This window comes from Pseudorasbora parva, chromosome 17 (assembly GCF_024679245.1).
Source record: "Pseudorasbora parva isolate DD20220531a chromosome 17, ASM2467924v1, whole genome shotgun sequence".
Classification (NCBI taxonomy): domain Eukaryota; kingdom Metazoa; phylum Chordata; class Actinopteri; order Cypriniformes; family Gobionidae; genus Pseudorasbora; species Pseudorasbora parva.
Window position 1 is genome coordinate 39,280,770 of NC_090188.1, and position 18,583 is coordinate 39,299,352.

The following is an 18,583-nucleotide window of genomic DNA, read 5'->3' on the forward strand; positions in this document are numbered from 1 at the left end:
CTACCAGTTCAGTTATATGTGCGTCTCCACAGGAGTCAAAGCTGTGAAGAGTTTGTCAAACCCTCCCCTGTGTTTTCATGCATGTTTTCGCAGTAATGGGAGCTGTGCTAATCACTCATCAGAGTCTATTACACAGATCTCCTACTGACATTGAGCCTCCTAAAATCCATGTAAATAGTAAACACTATTGAATTTCGTAATATAATTTGATGACCTAGGGAAATTGTATTGAGTTCTCTGTAATTTTTCATTATAATAACAAATTAGTCTCTGATGTTTCTCAGACAACCATTTTTTAGACGTCAAAAAATCAGGAAGAAAATGTTCTCTGTGAAAATTCAAAATGTATCTCTCCTCATGGCAAACTAAAGAAAAAATCAAAATAATCATCTTGTTTTGTTTGTTTTTTTCTTAAATGTTTATACCTGACATTTTTCTGACATTCCCATTAAGTTATGAAAATGTAATTTCTAAATGTTCTCTAAACAATGCTCTCTAAAAGTTTTTTCTTGGATAAACAAATATTGAATTATCATTCCATTTCATCAATTTATGGGAATGATACTTTTGAATTGACTGAACATCGCAAAAACAAATAGTAACATTTATAAATGTCCAACTAAAATGTTTGAGGGAAGAAGAAAAAAAAATTCCATGAACAATGCAGAAATAATGTTATTGTGTTAACGCTTTAAGAACATTATTAACTTCTAACTAATGTCCTGTGAAAATTACTGGAATAATGTCTGTTCATAACTTGGTAAGAAGTGTGGGAACATCTAGATGCTTGAAACAAGTCAAAGATATCGCAACATATAATAAAAATGATTGAGTACACCTTTGACCTTTCACATCAAAGAATATACAATAATTACTGAAAAATAATCATTTTCATGGACGGTATGTTGCAGTGCCTGATGATTTATTTAAATTCAGGACCACCTCTTCCGTAAATTACAGATTTCCCAAGGTTTAGACTTGATTTATGATAGGAATAGATATATCATGGCATGCTGTGTTAGGAAGGAACACTACTTCTGGCTTTGACCATCGGTGAAACTGTCAGACTGGCACGAGTACGGCACTAATCTGCCTATCCGGAGCAGTCTGGGCTCACAGTGTCCTAGACAGAATATGAGAACTTCGATTTTTTTTTCTCGAAACCCAATAAATAATCAGACCAAACCTTTTTGTGCTACTATCTGAGAGAGTTCATTTTTTTTCCACCCTCATTAAGCCCCTGAGAAAAGCAATACAAAGAGCCTATAACATCTTTATCATGGACAAAAGCTGGGGTGACTCTGAGCTGACAGGGTTAGTGAAATTCATTTCTGTCTCAGCTGGTGGCGGAGACGACTGGTGAACCCTAATGAAAAACTATGATAAAATCTTTAATTTCCACCAAGTTCTGCTAGGGGGTCATTGGAGGAGGACAAATGACAGGGCATTATTATTTTCAGTGCTCTTGGGTTGTCTGTGAGATGTTGGTTCAATGCCGATTCACCTTTAGGAATTTGAGCCTTTTTCTGTCTCCTATCAATGTTGTCAAAGTTACTTAATTTGATGTTACAACGGCTACTGTGCCCTACATGGTTGTACCCTTGTTGAGATATTGAACAAGTTGAAATTTCCATTAGCAATGAACACATCAAATTTGGCAACTAGGGACTTAAAGACCAATGAGAGAATATTGTATTCCTAAACAAAGATTATCCTTGTATCAGCAAAAAAAATGCATGTAATCTCTGCAATACTGTACAAAAAGATTGCAATTTTAACAAGCTACTTTTTTTCCTAAAAGTAAGATTATTAACCAGGCCGTTGTCACAGTCATTGACTGTACAGAAGCACACAAAAGGAAGTAAACAAAATAGACTTTTAATTGAATTCTAAACAAAAAAATCAGGAGACTACAGAAGAGAAACAACATTAAATGATGTTAAACTATACAAGGAACAGACTGAAACCGAGGGCTTAAAAACAAAGGACAAACAAAGGAGCTAACATGATATTAATTAGGGACAAGTGAATGAGATGAATAACTAAAACACATGGGGAATCTAGGTCAAAGAAAAATAAGCAATCAGAAAGGGAAACAAAGAAAAAAAAAACAGAACATAGTCCTGACATTACTCCCCCCTTAATCCGACTTCGCATTAAAGAAAGTGCAATCGGGTGGGGGGTTCTGATAGTCAGGTTGTCTTCTGGATGGTACCAGTAGTTCACAGTACCAGTGAGGCCTTGGCAGTTCAAGGAGCCAGGGAAGGACCAGCTTTCATGGCCTTGCCATCGAAGCTTGTCTCAGCCACTTTTGCCAGGGATGTATAGTCCCCCCTCCCCCCATTGGCTGGAGTAGACTCTGAGTGGACTCTGGAGCAGGCTCATAGGCTGGAGTGGACTCTGGAGAAGGCTCATGGGTTGGAGCGGACTCTGGAGCTGGCTCATGAGCTGGAGCAGACTCTGGAGCGGGCTCATGGGCTGGACCAGACTCTGGAGCTGGCTCATGAGCTGGAGCAGACTCTGGAGCGGGCTCATGGGCTGGAGCAGACTCTGGAGTGGCCTCATGGGTCGGGGCTGACACTGGACTGTGCTCAAGGGCTGGAGTGGATCTGTGTGTGGCCCAAACACATATAAAAACTGGAGCCATAATTGACAGTTCTACATTCTCCCTGTAGAGAGCAGGCTCTGGAACTGTAACAAACTAATTTCTCTTACTGAAACATACTCAAGAATTTCTCTCACTAGTATGGACTCTGAGATTTTACTCACTGAAACAGACCTGGAAATCTCAGTCCCTGGAATGGGCTCTGGAATTTTTCTCACTGGAACGGAGTCAGGAATTTTGGTCACTGGAAAGGACTCTGGGATTTCGCTCACTGGAACAGACTCTGTATTGTGCTCAAGGGATGGGCATGCAGAGGACTGCCTCTTTTTCCTCATCCTTCACCTTTGGGCTGGGGTTGAAGTGAGTCGGGAAAAGAGTGCTGAGATTTGAGTGGAATCAAGCGCTACTGGGAGGAGTTCTCAGAACCAAGTCCAGATACCACTTAATTATATTGGAATCTCTAGCTGGTGTCCACAGGGATAAATTTGGGTCTAAACTACAAATTCATCAGCTGTTGATCATCCCAGTCAGTCAGACGGCAACTCCTCCATGCATGATTTAATATTACAACCTTTTGAAAGAAGGAGCACAATATACCACCTGCTGAGTCAATTTTTGAGTCCTTGTTTCTTGAGTCCTGTATTTACAGTTGATGGCTGTAGAAGAGCACACAACATGGAAGTAAAAAATAGTCTAACAAGTTAATTAATGAGGGACAGGTGAATGAAATGAATAACTAAAACACATGGCAAAAACTGGGTCAAAGGAATCTTCATTTGTGTTTCGATGATGAACGGAAGTCTTACAGATTTGGAATAACATGAGTGTGAGTAATTAATGAGAGAATTTTAATTTTCACTTCCATTTAAGCGAAGTTTGCTTTTTTTCTAAGGAACTTGCAGTGTTGGCAACTAGATTTTCAAAAAGAAGTTTAACACTATTAAACACTATCAGGTTTTGAGTAGATGGCATATATCCATAACTGCATTTAACATTACCTTAAAGAGCATTTGACTTAACTCTTTCAAATTCCATTACCAACCTCCTCTTTACTACAAACCGTTAAAAACAAACAGATAGACAGTTAAATATAAGGAAGTTAATAAAGTGTGGTTTTGGAGTACTTCAGTACTATATGAACTTTGCACTTTGTTTTCATTTGGTGAGTTATTTTCGCTCATTTTCGTATCTTTTGAAAAAGGACCCCCTGTCATGTCACACAATTCATAGAAAAAAATAAGTGAAGGAAATTTATGGCCATTTCTTTGGCGCACCGACTACAGTTAGGGTTACACAGTTACAGCTGGAAAGAGACGGATAAACAGACAGACAGGGCTAAAAAGCGGTGGGAGCCGAGGATGGAATATACTAGAGCATGGGGTTTTCCTTTTCCCCAGTCTCCCTCTGTTTAGTAGCGAGTGATGAAAGGATAATTTTCCCCTTGCCCTTTAAGCACAGCATTGTCACAGAGTTCAACGGCCCTAGCGACAGATGAGTTTGAGCCCCCGAGGGCCCCGCTCTAGCCTCCATATCGTTGGCTTTGTCAAGGGCCAAGCCACTGTCATATGAAACAGACATCTAATAGGTAAGCCTTTGTGTCCAGTCCTTCACATCTGCTGACCCGCCCAGCCCCCAAAGAGCATTGGCGTTCTACGGGGGAAGACAAACTGTGAAAGAGTTCACAAAGGGCCCTGGAGAGCTGATAAAGCCATGCCAGTGTTATTTCTGAATTGCGACCACGCTCTGTGGTTTAAGGTTTGTGAAAATTAAACCACAGGAAGCCACTGTTTCATAAAAGCGTAGAGTTGACACATTCAAATACGCCTGGCAGTGTTGTGTAAGCATATTTTTGGTGGTATATTGTTGTTGTTGTTGTGTTCTGTGCTTTTTAGGTGAAAATACAAAACAAATATTTAATCGCTGATACTCCAGAGGGTTTTGGAGTGTGTTTCAGTAGCTTTTGTTGTGCTCCCTGGAGCGCTGTCTGTGTATGTGAGGTAAGGTGGTGAGAGACTGTGAACTTGTGGTTCATGTTTCTTTATTACTTCCCGACTAACAGGGAATATTCTCAGAACTTTGGCTAACGTTCTGGCAAGGTTCTCTTAAAGTTCTCTCAAAGTTATGAATAAACATTCTTCCAGTAACATAAAAAAAATGTCATAATGTTCAGAGAATGTTCAAAAGTAATGTGTTTGCTCAGATGTTTGCTCAGTTACAGAATGCAATGTTCCCTTAACATTTGCCTTTTCTAAACATTTAAAAAACGATGTTTTGAATGTTCAGAAAGAACATTCAGAAATAATGTTTTCATGTGTGTAATGGGAACATTAGATCTCATTCTTAGAGCGTATACTTTTGTTAGGTAGGTGGATCCACATGTATGCCTTGACTTTTTTGTATTTAACACTGCATTTATATGTCCTGTCATCATGAGTTATTCTAAATAGTTGTGATTACACAAGTACTGCACAAGTACACAAAGGCAGATGGGAATGATTTAACAAGGGATTGCCATTCACAAACATATTTCCGTGCATTTTTGTGGCACTAAGAAATTCAGTACTCAGTGGTCTGACTGTATGTTTTATTAGGGTAAGTAGTTGTAGTATACCTTGCGGCAACATTAATATTGCAGCGTGTAGTTGTGTTGCGTTTCAAAGGGTATTATTCACTGTAGTCACACTGACAATAGAAGAAAACAATTTATGCTGTTTTCTTCTATTTTGCCCATGGCATGTTGACAATGTGATGTGTTGTGTTGCATTATGAATTGAGTTCAAACAGCAACAATGGGTGAAATTGTGATTGCATAGCAGAATACGTATGCATTAAAAGTATGATAAAGCCTGATACAGTTATCTCTTCTTCTTTTTTCTTTTTTTATACAATGTCCTTCTTCCAAAACCCTTGTGCATGTATGAAAAAGTGTACCTCATGGTTGTGACCACCGTAATGTCCCTTACCTGCAGAGCAATGAGAATGTTGGGCAGTGCTTGACCGTAAGTGTCATGGCAGTGCACTGCCAGTGCGCCGACGGGCACCTCTGTCAACACATCACTCAGCATCTTGGCCATGGAGCCCGCAGTGCCTACGCCAATGGTGTCCCCAAGGGATACCTCATAACAGCCCAGCTCAAACAACCGCTTTGCCACCTGGGCCGGAACAGAGGAAAGCCATGAAAACACTATCCCCTCTGGAAATATAAACAAGATGAAGACATGCACACAGAGAGCTCATTCTGAGCATTAGAAAAGCACTGCCGTGTTTCAGCGTCATGTAGGTTTTTTAGCAAATATCGTAATAAGGGCCTGTGGGACTATGAAAATTGTGGGAAGAAAAAATATGCAGAGAACTCAACACCCACTGAGATTTATCACATACTGGAAGGCCCGTTCATTTTGCTTCGGCCTGTTATACTCTGAACAATGCTATTTGGACTGAGCGATGCTACGTCATTACCTTTGTGACTTGTGATGGTTTTACTTGTCCCTCATACGGACAGCCAAGAACACAGGAAACATACCTGGAAAGAAGCAAAATAACCATGAGAGGTGAAGTTAAGCATAAGTTGTAGGATATATAGCTTTGAGCTAACAGTACCAACAGTCATGCAACATAGGTGAAATAATGGCGGGTGCTGTTTTACTGCAACCGCAAATCCACAGCGGCCAGAACTGCTCTTACAATGGATTACATCTATCATGGAATGAAACAAAATGTTCAGAAGCAGGCTAAACATATGGCTTGCGTCAAAAGGTTGTGACAAATAGTACCAATAGTGTTGACAGTGGGAATGAGAAATGGTGCTAGAGGGCAACGTACAAGCTATATGTGCTTTCCATATGTGAAGGAAACATGTTCTGCTAGAAACAGTGAACAAACAAGTGAAAAGTTGAAAATGTTTCTCTTGGGCTTGTGGTCGTCAGACGATACTTCTGTGTGCTACCAGAATTTCCGTGGAGCCTCTTCTTGAACATTAGGCGTTGAGTCACATTTGCCAGAATGAGCTTGTCAGACTGAAGTGACTGCTCTCGACCGTTTTTGTTTTTTTTATTCAGTAAAAAGCACAGGCTGAAAACTGTGGACACATCTGGACTTGTACTTGTAACTGATACAAAGCACCACACTGCATGCACATCTGGAACTTGAATTATTTACTGATTAATTCTGGAATAATTTCATTTGCTGCTCTGGTGCCCCATCTCAAATACTCAAAGGAGAACAATCCCAAAAAATATAAGTTCAACAATAAAAGAAGACACTAACCTTTTGGTTAACCCAAAGAACTTGCTTATATAATGAATTTCTCCTGAAAACGTCATCACTGCAGTCTAAGACCAGCAGTCATTCAGCAGATAGACAATCACCTGGATCATGTGTCTTTATGTTTTAACTTAATTTATGAAGCATTCAGCTACTCATAAAAATTCAGATTTTGAAGGAAATTCATAACAGTCAGTGTTGCAGAACAAAAATGCAATAAAGTGAGCAAGGGTCAATCCTACAAACATACAAGAGTATCCACTTCAGACCTTCAGTTTACAATACCACCCATTTGATTAACCATGTACACAAAAATCTCTGGGGGGGGGGGGGGGGGGGGGGGACGGGTTCTTCCAGTATTGCTGCATATCTTATGCAGCAATACTGGATTTTTCATTCGAGATGGCCAATGCTGTTGTTGGCTGTTACATAAGCCCTTATCCTGATCATAAGTTTACAGTCTTGCCTACAATCTTTCCTTTACCAGCCTAGTGCTATGTTTCACAAAAACATTGTAAGCCTATGTTGATCGTAGAACAATTGACACCAGTGGTCTCTACGATCAACTTAGAGGCCTAGGATGCATTTGGGAAATGCAGCCCTGATCGAGTTGCTATAATCTACATCACCATCCTTTCTTCCAGTCAACCAGTTTCTGCACTGACTTTGACATCATTGGCAGATTATTGGCCTGCTTCTCATTAAAAATAGCCTTAAAGTGCACATAATGAACATTGGCCTATTCCAAAATACTGGGTCTATGAACAACATCCAACATATATGCCTTTCTGTTTGGCTGCTGAAATGAACTGCTCAAACTTCTGTAGATGTCCTGTATGAAGCAGTAGATGTTTTCCTGCTCTTTGCTACACCAAAGATGAAGTCCAGAAACTTCTCATAAAAAACAAACATGTTTTCTCCTGTCTTAGTTAAGTAGTGACTCAGTACAGGTGAATATCCTTGTTTAATGTCCCTGTGGGGACTGTAAAGGATATCTGCAGAGATATATCAAATATATCAGATTTTTTGTTTGTTTTTTGGGCAAAAATGGAATGTTCACTATTCAAAGATCTACACATGCTTTGAACTTTTATTTAATAAAAATTCTGGAAACTTTGATAGAGCTCACTAAGAATGCTCTGGTTGATGCATTTATCATATTTAATGTTATGTTCTCACATATATTCCACTAAAATCAGAATAAGCTCAATTCCATAATATAGCTGCAAGCAGCAATTATTGGTGCCAAGCACAAAAAAGACAACAAGACAATGTCTGACAAACTGCAACAATGAGCAATTAAAGAAATTGTAAGATTATTTTAGGCAAAATGGCTACAAAATCTAGCCTGGATGCCAGCCAGACTTTAGCCCCGCCCACTATTTTTTTAGGTTGGGCAGTTTGGTCTGGCCTTGCTCCATAGAGGAGTAATTATCCCCGAACAGAAGCTGTTCGGACCAATGAAATCATCAGGGCGGGCTTTAGACGATGATGGACAGATGATCAACAGTAACATAATCATGCACGTCATCAAAGGGGCTTGGATTATATTTTTTCGAAAAATGGATTCTATTTTTTCATGACTGATCATGACCACGTCAGGCTATACACTCAGTAGTAATATGATTTAATGGTTTATCACTTTTAACCAATAGTTACAAACTTGATGTAGTGTGGTCAGAGTGAAGTGACAATGACAATGCAAAGTTTGGTGTCATTAAGCAAAAGCATTGTAGAGATACAGCCTCAAGAGGCATTTTGCCATCAAGCCTCAAATCTGTTGCTGTGCTATTTTGTTTGAAGAATCTTCTTGAATTCAATTTCTTTTTATCAGCATGGCCACAATGATTATATGATTGACAGGACTAAATTTAGACTTATTATTGCTGACCTGCTTTCCATATTAGTGTCAAAGTGAAAGTGCATATAATGAGCACTGGCCTAAATACTTAGAAGGAAGCTTGGGTCCATGGAACACACCCGCGTACTGGTATGCCTTCCTGTTTGGCTGCAGAGATGACCTGCTCGAACCTCTCCAAACTCTCCTCTATGGAGCAGTTGATGTTCTTCCTGCTAAAAGTCTCTGAGGCGGAACCAAACACGGCCACTTCAGTAGCTCCTGCTGCAACCTTTAACAGGAAACATTTAATCAAGTTTGTGCTATAGATGTTGATGTTTGATCTAGATGTTGGCTGGTGAGTACAACTTGCTTGATTAGCAAGGAAAGCAATTAACAGAAATGGGCTAAACATTTACAAATAAATTGTACAAGAAGCAAAGGTTGCTCACTTATGTAAGGAAAAGGGGCAGTGGATGCGTAGGCAGAGCGCATGCATAAATAAAGGGTTTTATTATACACGAAAAACATCATTGACCTGGCATGGAACGTAAATTGGAAATGTCACTTGTAAATAAATGTAAATGATGCAAATATTTACTTACAGCTGCCTGGAAGCCCTGAATATTGGGAGTCAGAACAGGGTATCTTACGTCAGGAGACTTTTTAATCCCTTTCAACACTGCACTGTGGTCTGCCATCTGAAAAACAAACCAACAAGGATGCATGCTCAAACTTTATCCCAGAAATGCAGTTTTTGAGCACACTCCTGAGTACACATTATTACCTGAGCTACCCATTTTGAAGACACAAAGCTAGTGGCTTCTACCACAGGCAGACCGGTCTGAGAGAGCATGTCTATCAGCTGGATTTTGACTTCTGTCGGCACTATTTCCTGCAAAAACACAATTCAAAAGTCTTATGTTTCTATGAAGAGGGAGCATGCACATCTGTGAGCCAAAAAAGCACCGTGCTATTGAGATGAATAATTTATTTGTCACTATAATTGAATTAATATTTTTCCTGTGAATATATACAATAAGACTTACTAAATTCAAACCAGGCTCAATGGAAACACATGGCTGTGGCAACATTTCTGCAAAATGAAGTTTCATTGTTTCTCGCCCAACACTTTCACAGCACATTTCACATTTTTTATTGTCCATTGAGTGATGCCATACGTGTTCAATTATCACTGATAACTAGGTGCTTATTAGCTTGCATACTATTAGTACATTTGCTATTTATTAATACTTATATATAAAAAATAAAATAAAATAAATTCTACATCTAGAATCTATTCTACATCATTGTAGATTTTTTTTGTATACTACCCAATACCTTAATTTAAATATTACCTTACTAACTATTACTAAGCAGTAAATTAGGTGTTTATTGAGGCAGAAGTTATATTTAATAGTGAATATATGTTCCCCATACTAAAGTCCTACATGTTTATTATGTTAGTTGTTATACCATTCACAGCAGTTTAGAAATTAAATGTTAATGTTTTATTGCATTTCAAAATAACAGACAACCTTTATTAAACCCTACAATCTTTGATTAGCATCTATGGTTCCAAAAAGAACATAACATCCATAGATAATTTCCAATGCGCAAATAACTATTTAAAGTTAACACTTAAGATGGTATTTAAACTAAGAAAAATAAAGTTATTTTAAGAAATATTGACTGAAAGGTTCTTTGTGGAACCACCAATGGTTTGTCTTATTGTTGTGAAAACCATTTTAGACCCTTTATTGTTAGGAGTGTACACTAACACTAACCAATGGCAAAGGTTAGATTAAGACACATTTTCTAAAGCAACCATGCAATTTTTACTTTTATGGACACTTTTCCCAATAAGCATATGTTGCCTAAATCATTCTAAATGTGTGTCTGGTTAAAAACATGTAATTAATGAGTTATCTGGTGGTAGTACATTTTTTATGTTTTGTGCTAACAAATGTCTTTTTCATTTTATAACCGCTCAATATATTTATGCTTTTAAGTTTATGTTGCTATTTTTTGTGAAAGGAGAATGCTAATAATACACATGCTACAAGCATTTTAGAATTATTAAATCGCTACCTTCTCATTTTGAAGCCCGTCTCTTGGTCCGACCTCCACAATTTTGACTTGAAGTGGGAGCTTAGGCAGTTCAGAACACTGTAAATTGAAAAACAATGAGGACAGAGCTGTACGGAAAATCTGAGAGGGGGATTAAGACACATCCTCTGTGCAGTGCTGTCAAATGGTGCATACAAATTCATTTTTTGAATCTGGTCTTTAAATCCATGCCAGGCCATTTATGACAAAATGTGCTTTGGAAACAAGCATTTCCTGACTTCCAATGATAAAACCAAAGCTTAACCTTTGAATTCGGGGAGAAGCATTACCAAGGGCCAATGCTTTATGTTTATAGAAGATTTGAACAGCTATAAAATCTCAGCCTCTTGATACTGAAATGCTCACTTTGAGGAACCGCACATAGTTTCTTTAGAGGCAAGTTTGATTTAATTGTGCTGCTTCGGAGGAAGGAAATGTATGTGTGAAAGGAACGATAACAAACTACTTTTTAAGAAGTTACTGACAGTGTGCACTGGGTAGGCGGAGGAGGACTGATGTGGTTTGTCCTGTTATCACCCGAGGCCTGCAGTTAGGACAGCCTATTAAATTCACTCATATATCAAACTCGCTCTCTTTTAACTCACTGCTCATGCCAGAAATACAGGCTCCACTAGAAATAGATCAGGCATTTTCTTCTTATTAACTAAATAAATTAGACCAGGAAACTTTAGCTGTGTTTTGTCTTTGTATTTTTAAAACATTCTGGACTTCAAGCCTAAGAAGTGAAATGACCGTGCCAATTTTTTATTGGTCTGATCACAAAAATAAAAAAAGAAATTCATATAAAATAAATAATAATAATAATAATAATAATAATAATAATAATAATAATAATAATAATAATATATTTATTTATTTATTTATTTATTTATTTATTTATTTATTTATTTATTTATTTATTTATTTACTTTTTCTCAGTGCATAACATAAAATCACAACAAACATTAAGGTCTTTCGAAGAAAATATTCCTGTCTTTATTTATAGTAACTACACTAAATCAATAAATTATTAACAAATTGATTTTAGGTTTATTATTTATAAGTCAAAATTCTCCATCTACTTCAATATTATAGCTAATTTAGCTTTTATTTATGGTGAAATTAATTTGTAAAAACCCAGACAGCAAAATAGTGTAGGCTCAGGTCTGGGTCTTACACTGGCTGCAAAACCTGGAAAATCCTGACTTCAGAGGACACATTTCAAGGTAGTTAGGCATAGAGACATGTCTGAATCCAAAGTTATCTTCACTTACTGTCTCCTGATAGTTTTGAAGGCAGCATTGATGAATCATTTGCTGCCTTTAATATCCCACAAACCTGTGCATCCCATTCTGTGACAGTAGAGCTAGAAAATAGATTGCGTCCGAAAGTTGTGTTTGCTGATCAGTTTGTGTAAATGTAAGTTTTTGACCAACATTTTCAACTTCTGATGTAATTTCTTATGAGAAATTACTACTGTAGCAATTAAATATTTGTTAAGTTCTCACCAAAGCTCGCTCTACTTTGCTGTAGATAATTAAGCTGTTACGCTGCCTCAGAAGTCTGTCTGAAATCAGTTTTGTAAGGTGACTTTCATGCACAAACGCTCTCTTACAGGTCATTGTCTGATAAAGCAGCAAGGCATTAAGTCACTGCCTAAGTTTTTGGACGCAGCCACAATGTTGCTGTCTGGGGTATAATGCACATTTGATTAATGCAATCCTCTAAAATCTTAACCAATCAAGTGCTCAAAAGTGACTTTGGATGTTGACTAGATAGTCTTATTATTGGGAGATATGAGGGTCTGTGGCTCTACCAATGGAAAATAGCATAGTGGCTAATTTGAATCACGTGTGCCTTGATAATCAATCACATTACAGCCTTGCTGTCACTGAATATCATTCTGAGTTGTGCGATAGTCACTGTTTGCGGATACCATAGAAATGAATGAGAAGTGCTGTAAACTGAATCATACCCGTCGCACAACTGCCTTATAGGTAAGCCCAGTAAATAAGAACTGGTAAGTATCAGTTGCACAGAAAAATAAAGAAAAATTGTAAAATCCGAAGCTCTCATTGGTTTGATAGTGTACACTACAAAAATTGTAAAACAATGTGTCTGGGGTTCTGTAACACTGATTCCAGGTATCCTGGGAGGATTTTCTGGTTATCATACTTATGATTAATGTTAGTGAGCAAACATCTTGAAGATTAGCCGATGGGCTTTCCATTCATTAAATGATAAGCTATTTTCGTAAAAAGGCTGATTATTCAGCATATTGAAACCTCTCCTCCACTGACATTGAACAAAAAACAGTCCTCTAGTTGCCTTAACTGCATAATGTAGCATTAGCCAGCATTACGCTGTTTTGACTATAAAGGCCCTGTCCCAAATGGAACACTTCATTCGCACTTTTGGACTTGTGGACATACAATTGCTGCTGTGTGCACACAACCGTTAAGTCATTGAGACCGTAGCGTGTCCCATCTGTCATTTTAGGTATCAGATAGGCGCTCACGAGTGTGGACTCAGGCTCGATGGAAGACTTTGAAAATCTTGACTGTTTAGGGAGCCATTTGGGACCTTGCCAAAGTTTCAGACTTGCCATCAAGTAGCTTTGGTTGACATATAGTACCTGAAACTATATTTCCCAGCATGATTGGCATGAGACTTAATAAAGCAATGAAGCAAAGCATGCTGAGTAAAAAAAAAAAAAAAAAAAAATGTTTGCACTAGATGTAAATAGACACATTAGTATGTGTATTTTAGCTAGATGGGAAAAGGGGGAGACTTGATAGTGTTTAATGTCCAATTAAGTTGTGAGTGAAGCGTTTTCTTATACTGAGGATGGATACTTAAAGAATATGTCATTGCTCCTTAGTGCCAGTGTGGACTTAGCATTTAGTATAGAAAGACGGAGGTAGATTGATGTTCAATCTCAGAGCAATCCTGTAAATAAATCCTGTACACCTATGTAAAAACCTGCCAGTTTGCCATAGCTATCAAATCATATTTTCGAATGCATTTTAAATTTCTTAACTTTTGAAGTGGAAAAGAATGCCATTTGGCATAAATAACGCACCATGTACTACTTGTTTAAAAGCAATATTTGTTTATATATCTTAAATTTCAATCACAAATTATCCACATTCTGCATAAGGACAGTTGGATACTGTTCACGAGGGTCAGATCATTTTCATTGTGGAATTATGTGACTGCATTCCTATATTTCCATGTATAAATCTGGCACATGCAAAAACAGACCCCCACCTTCTCTTCCCACAGGATCCGTGGCAACCAAGGATAATCCCGCAGGAAAGTCTCATAGCTCAGGCAGTGCTTGACCGCAGTAGAAACGTTACCCATCCGGCTAGCACGACCCGCTAGCCCGGTGTTGTTCCCGGATGACACCTGTAGTGATCAGAGTGTGTATGCGCTTCTTCACACTGTTTTATGAGCTGGAGGAGCCCGACAGCATCGCTTCAAAGGGCACAGAATGACTCAGCTGTTACCATGGTAGCAGCATCCCTGCCTGCACACAGTGATGAAGGGAGGGGGAGGGAAAACGCAGGCTGAAGACATTAGACAGCATTTTGTTAGCTTTAGACTGACAGCTCCACGTGAAGTACGAGACCCGCTGGGATTCTCGGCTCTACAATAAGACTAACCACAAGCTGCTTATTTTACTGCCCTTGGCTCCCCTCCCCAGCGGAAATCTACAGCTTCGGGGAAATACGCTGCTGTGATTGATCTCCTGTGACTGAGGCAGCTCATGCTTTTCAATGGCCGGCTGTGGCACTCTTGCCAATGTCAACTGTGCTCTGTTATAAAATCTCTCTGTAAAGCCGGGCAGCAATTTACTTGTGAAAGAGCCATTCTTCCTGGCCCAGGTGCTTACAATAGAGAGGTTTAAGGAAGCTCTTGTGCCGAACTCTTCCTCAGTAAGACGCTGGTGTGTCGTGAGAGGGTCTGGCCTCTCTCTCACGGGGGGAAATGCAACTGGCTGCATTTATTAGGTATCAGCATTTCTCGCATGGCAGAGGCTGATAAATCATAAGGTATATCAAAATGTGTTCGGGGTTCCAACACTTTTTGGAAAATGAAATGCCATGACTTTTCCATGACCTCTGAAGTCACTTCATTAAATATATTTATATATATTTTTTTAATATATAATTTAATTTTTATATATATATTTTTTTATATATACTAAATACAATATATATTATAATTATTCAGATTTTTATAAATTAGTAACTGTGACCTGTAAACCAGTTCAAAGACTCATTATGTTTGCAGACATGTTTTATGTTGAACAAGTTCTGGTATGCATTAAATGTGCACTTATGCACTTTTTAATGCAGATAACTCAACAGATCATATGATATTATGAAATCTAGCATGAGCCTAAAGAGAGAGAACTTGCATGACTGTTTTTCAACAAAATAAGAAACAAAGTGGACTTTAATAAAGTCTAATTAAAAGTTGTGCTTTAAATTGAATTTTGAATCATTGTTTAAATATTCTTCTGTCTTGCTTCGAAAAAGTACACGTATTTTAATTTGATAACTACAATACTAAAGAACTTCCTTATGATTTTAACTTTGTAATGTCTACTGTTTTGATGTTGTTTCAAGTTCTTATTTTGTTAAGTTCAATGTCATGTCTCCTATTGTCACGTGATTCCATTGTGCCCTAATAGCCCCTTTCACACTGCACGTCAGACCCGCAATATTCCCGGAACATTGCAGGGTCGCCTTCTGTGTGAAAGCAACCACGTCCCAGAATTGATTACCGAATTGAACCCGGTTCGGGGACCTAGTAACATTGCGGGGTTCGATCCGGGACGAGCGCTGTGTGAACAAATGCCAAAACTAATGCCGCAACGGATGTGACGTAGTGATGAAGTAGTTATCATGCGACTCCTAGAGCTTGTTTTTTCAATAATGCAGTGCCAGAAGAGCTAGTCTGTGTTTTAAATGCAGAGAGTGTTCGTATACAAACGTGGTGTGTGACATTCGAAAGTGCTGACGCCACTGATCGGCGGTTTTCTAGGACATTAGTCCAAAATACAGCACCTTGAGGTCTTCGTAGCATCCACAATCTTCTATCAGAAACACCCAGTTGCATGAGCCGTGTACACAGAGTGGTAGCTTTTAGCATTCGATGGCACCTCTGTGCTCTCGCTGCGTCACATTGTTTCCTACTCTCAGCAAGCTTTGCTTCCAGCGTACGCGTTATCATGTTTACAAAGCAATGTTTACATTTTTAAAAAGCAATGAGAACATTTCCGTTTTGCCTTTCCTTATTCTTTGGCACCAATCTTTTTCGACTCGTACATTATACGTCACATCCGGATGTCATGTGTCAACTCGATCCCGGACCGTTACGGGTTGTGTGTGAAAGCACACACATATTACGGTATTTTGCTGGCAGTGTGAATGGACCAAATCTTGCAGCCCGGGAACAAATGTCGGGTCGCATTAACAATGTATTTGCTGGAATCGCAGTGTGAAAGGGGCTTTGTGATCCTGCCATGTGCTCCCTTGTCGTGTGTTCTATGTTGTCATGTTCTGATTGGTTCATTGTTTGATCATTGTTCGCAGGTGTCCCTTGGCCCATACAGTAGTCTGAGGCTTCTCAATACCAAGTACGCAAACTTGTGACTTGCGTCTTTGGTAGTTCAGACTTGCCAAGTTTGACTAGGGAGAACGAACTCCAGAGGACGGGAGAAATCATCATCAATCTCAATTGTGAATCATCATCAGTTGCTGGTCATGTACCGTTTCAATTCAAAATTCACATTTAGCCAAGTACAGTTCAAATCCCTGGATGTGTCCTTGATCCACCCCTTTTATCGAGGATGCATCGAGAGGTGACTCGTGGACTTCAGACCAGTGATGCCAGTAAAGCGTTACTTAGTAACCTCTAATCTGACTACATTTTTCCTATAAAGAGTAATCTAATGCGTTACTTTTTACAAACCATTAATCAGATTAAAGTAACTTATCCAAGTCACTGTGAGTTGCTATTTTAGTCATTGTCCTTAGTAAAAACCAATAGCTTATCAAAATTCAGCTTTGTTTTTAATGTCAAAGTAGTAATATTTCGTTTTGTTTCTTTATTAAGTTCATTTTGAAAAATGTTTAGAGCAATTTTTTGTTTGTTCAATTAAAGTTTAAGCTTTTTATGTGACGATTGAGCAGTGAGACAATGAGTTAACCGCATGTTTAAACAAATTTAGCCTCTCAAATCAACTCTTGACTTGTCTTGCCTATAATACAATTCATAGATATAAAACACTTCAAGCATCACAATGTTAGTTCATTTAGCCTACTATTACCACCACAGTAAAAGGCATTATTGACGATCCTCATGAGGCAGGCTGATACTGCTCACAACAGCGCTCACAAACGAAACGGGCTACATAATCTCCGCAAAAGGAATATAAATCCAATCTTCAATTCCCACAGTATATGCTTATTTAATAGAGTTTACATCAATGAAACAAAATATTCAAGATGCATTTTATTCAGCAGCTCATTTCAAATTCAAAGACCGCAATATGAGAGAGCAACCCAAGCACTGGTAAGATCATTTAGTCTCATTCATTTTTATTGAAGATGATTGTGTTTTGTGTGACTTATTTTTGTGTCTTATTTTAAGTTTCATTTACGGCCATTTGCTTTACTCATTTGTAGCGATACGTGTTGCAGTAGGACCATCAACTATCTGACTACAACATATAGCCCATAACATGCTCTCACATACGTTTATTTTTTAACCGTTTGCCAGAAGTAATAAAAAACTAAAAAAAAACACGTGGTTATATTAAACAACCAGATACATTTACATTTGTCCGGTTTCATCTGAAATGGTTTCATTAACCTTCCGAATTGATTTATTTGAGTGATCGGAATTAAATAGGCTATAGGCCTATGTCTCGAAAGAATCTTGGAAGGCATTTAGGTCTACTCCTGGTCATTTCGCAATCAGATAGATACCTGGACAGAGAAAACGAATGAAGGAACCAGTTGTAAAAAGGCCATAACTCTAACTCAGACTCTTTAACCCTGTGCGAGTCATGTCTTGACAGTCGCGTAAGCTATTGTGGTCGTATGGTGTTTCACCTGCGCTGCACATCTCATTGTTCCTTTTAATTAATAAAATAAATATAAAACAAAGGAGAAGCCTAAAAAAAGCCAGAAGCCCAGTCTGCTTTTTAGGTATGACTTGAAAATTGGCCCGAAGCTCAGGCATAAATGCAGGGCTCTAGTCAGAAGATACATTGTTGACTACTGTAAAAAATACACTTCCAATAAATTGAGTGTTGCAAAAAAACAGTTGTCATTTCTATGTTGAGGCGGCAGGGGTGTTGTTGACAACTGCTGAATGTAACTAATAAAGTAACTTGTAAATCTTACGTAGTTACTTTTAAAATCAAATAATCGGTAAAGTAACTAAGTTACTTTTTAAAGGAGTAATCAGTAATCAGTTTACTTTTTCAAAGTAACTGTGGCAACACTGCTTCAGACAGACTGGTATTCCAGAATGAATCTCGCCCCGATCAGCAAGCGTCAGCGGATGAGAAACCAAGAGCAATTTAAAAACACTACTGTTAATGTGTCACAATGTAGTCTTAAGACTTTTTCAGGCTAGAATGTAGTTGTTTAAAGCTCACATATGTGGTTTATTTATAAAGAGAGCGCCTTTTTGAAAATGTGATTTGTTGTGAGATCTAGTCGAACTCCGAAAACGGCAGATAAAAT

General features: G+C 38.3%; 1 protein-coding gene across 1 annotated transcript in view; it reads right to left on the reverse strand.

Moving 5' to 3' along the window:
* Nucleotides 1-14,309, reverse strand: part of hmgcll1 (3-hydroxymethyl-3-methylglutaryl-CoA lyase like 1) — a 35,889-nt gene extending 21,580 nt beyond the window's left edge. The window contains exons 1-7 of the mRNA XM_067421886.1: nucleotides 14,085-14,309; nucleotides 10,797-10,874; nucleotides 9,493-9,600; nucleotides 9,311-9,406; nucleotides 8,849-8,997; nucleotides 6,065-6,128; nucleotides 5,569-5,757 (exon numbers count right to left, since the gene is read on the reverse strand). Coding sequence (XP_067277987.1) covers nucleotides 5,569-5,757; nucleotides 6,065-6,128; nucleotides 8,849-8,997; nucleotides 9,311-9,406; nucleotides 9,493-9,600; nucleotides 10,797-10,874; nucleotides 14,085-14,180 — 780 coding nt within the window. The 5' untranslated portion in view covers nucleotides 14,181-14,309. The remainder of the gene's footprint in view (nucleotides 1-5,568; nucleotides 5,758-6,064; nucleotides 6,129-8,848; nucleotides 8,998-9,310; nucleotides 9,407-9,492; nucleotides 9,601-10,796; nucleotides 10,875-14,084) is intronic.
* Nucleotides 14,310-18,583: the final 4,274 nt, after the last annotated feature.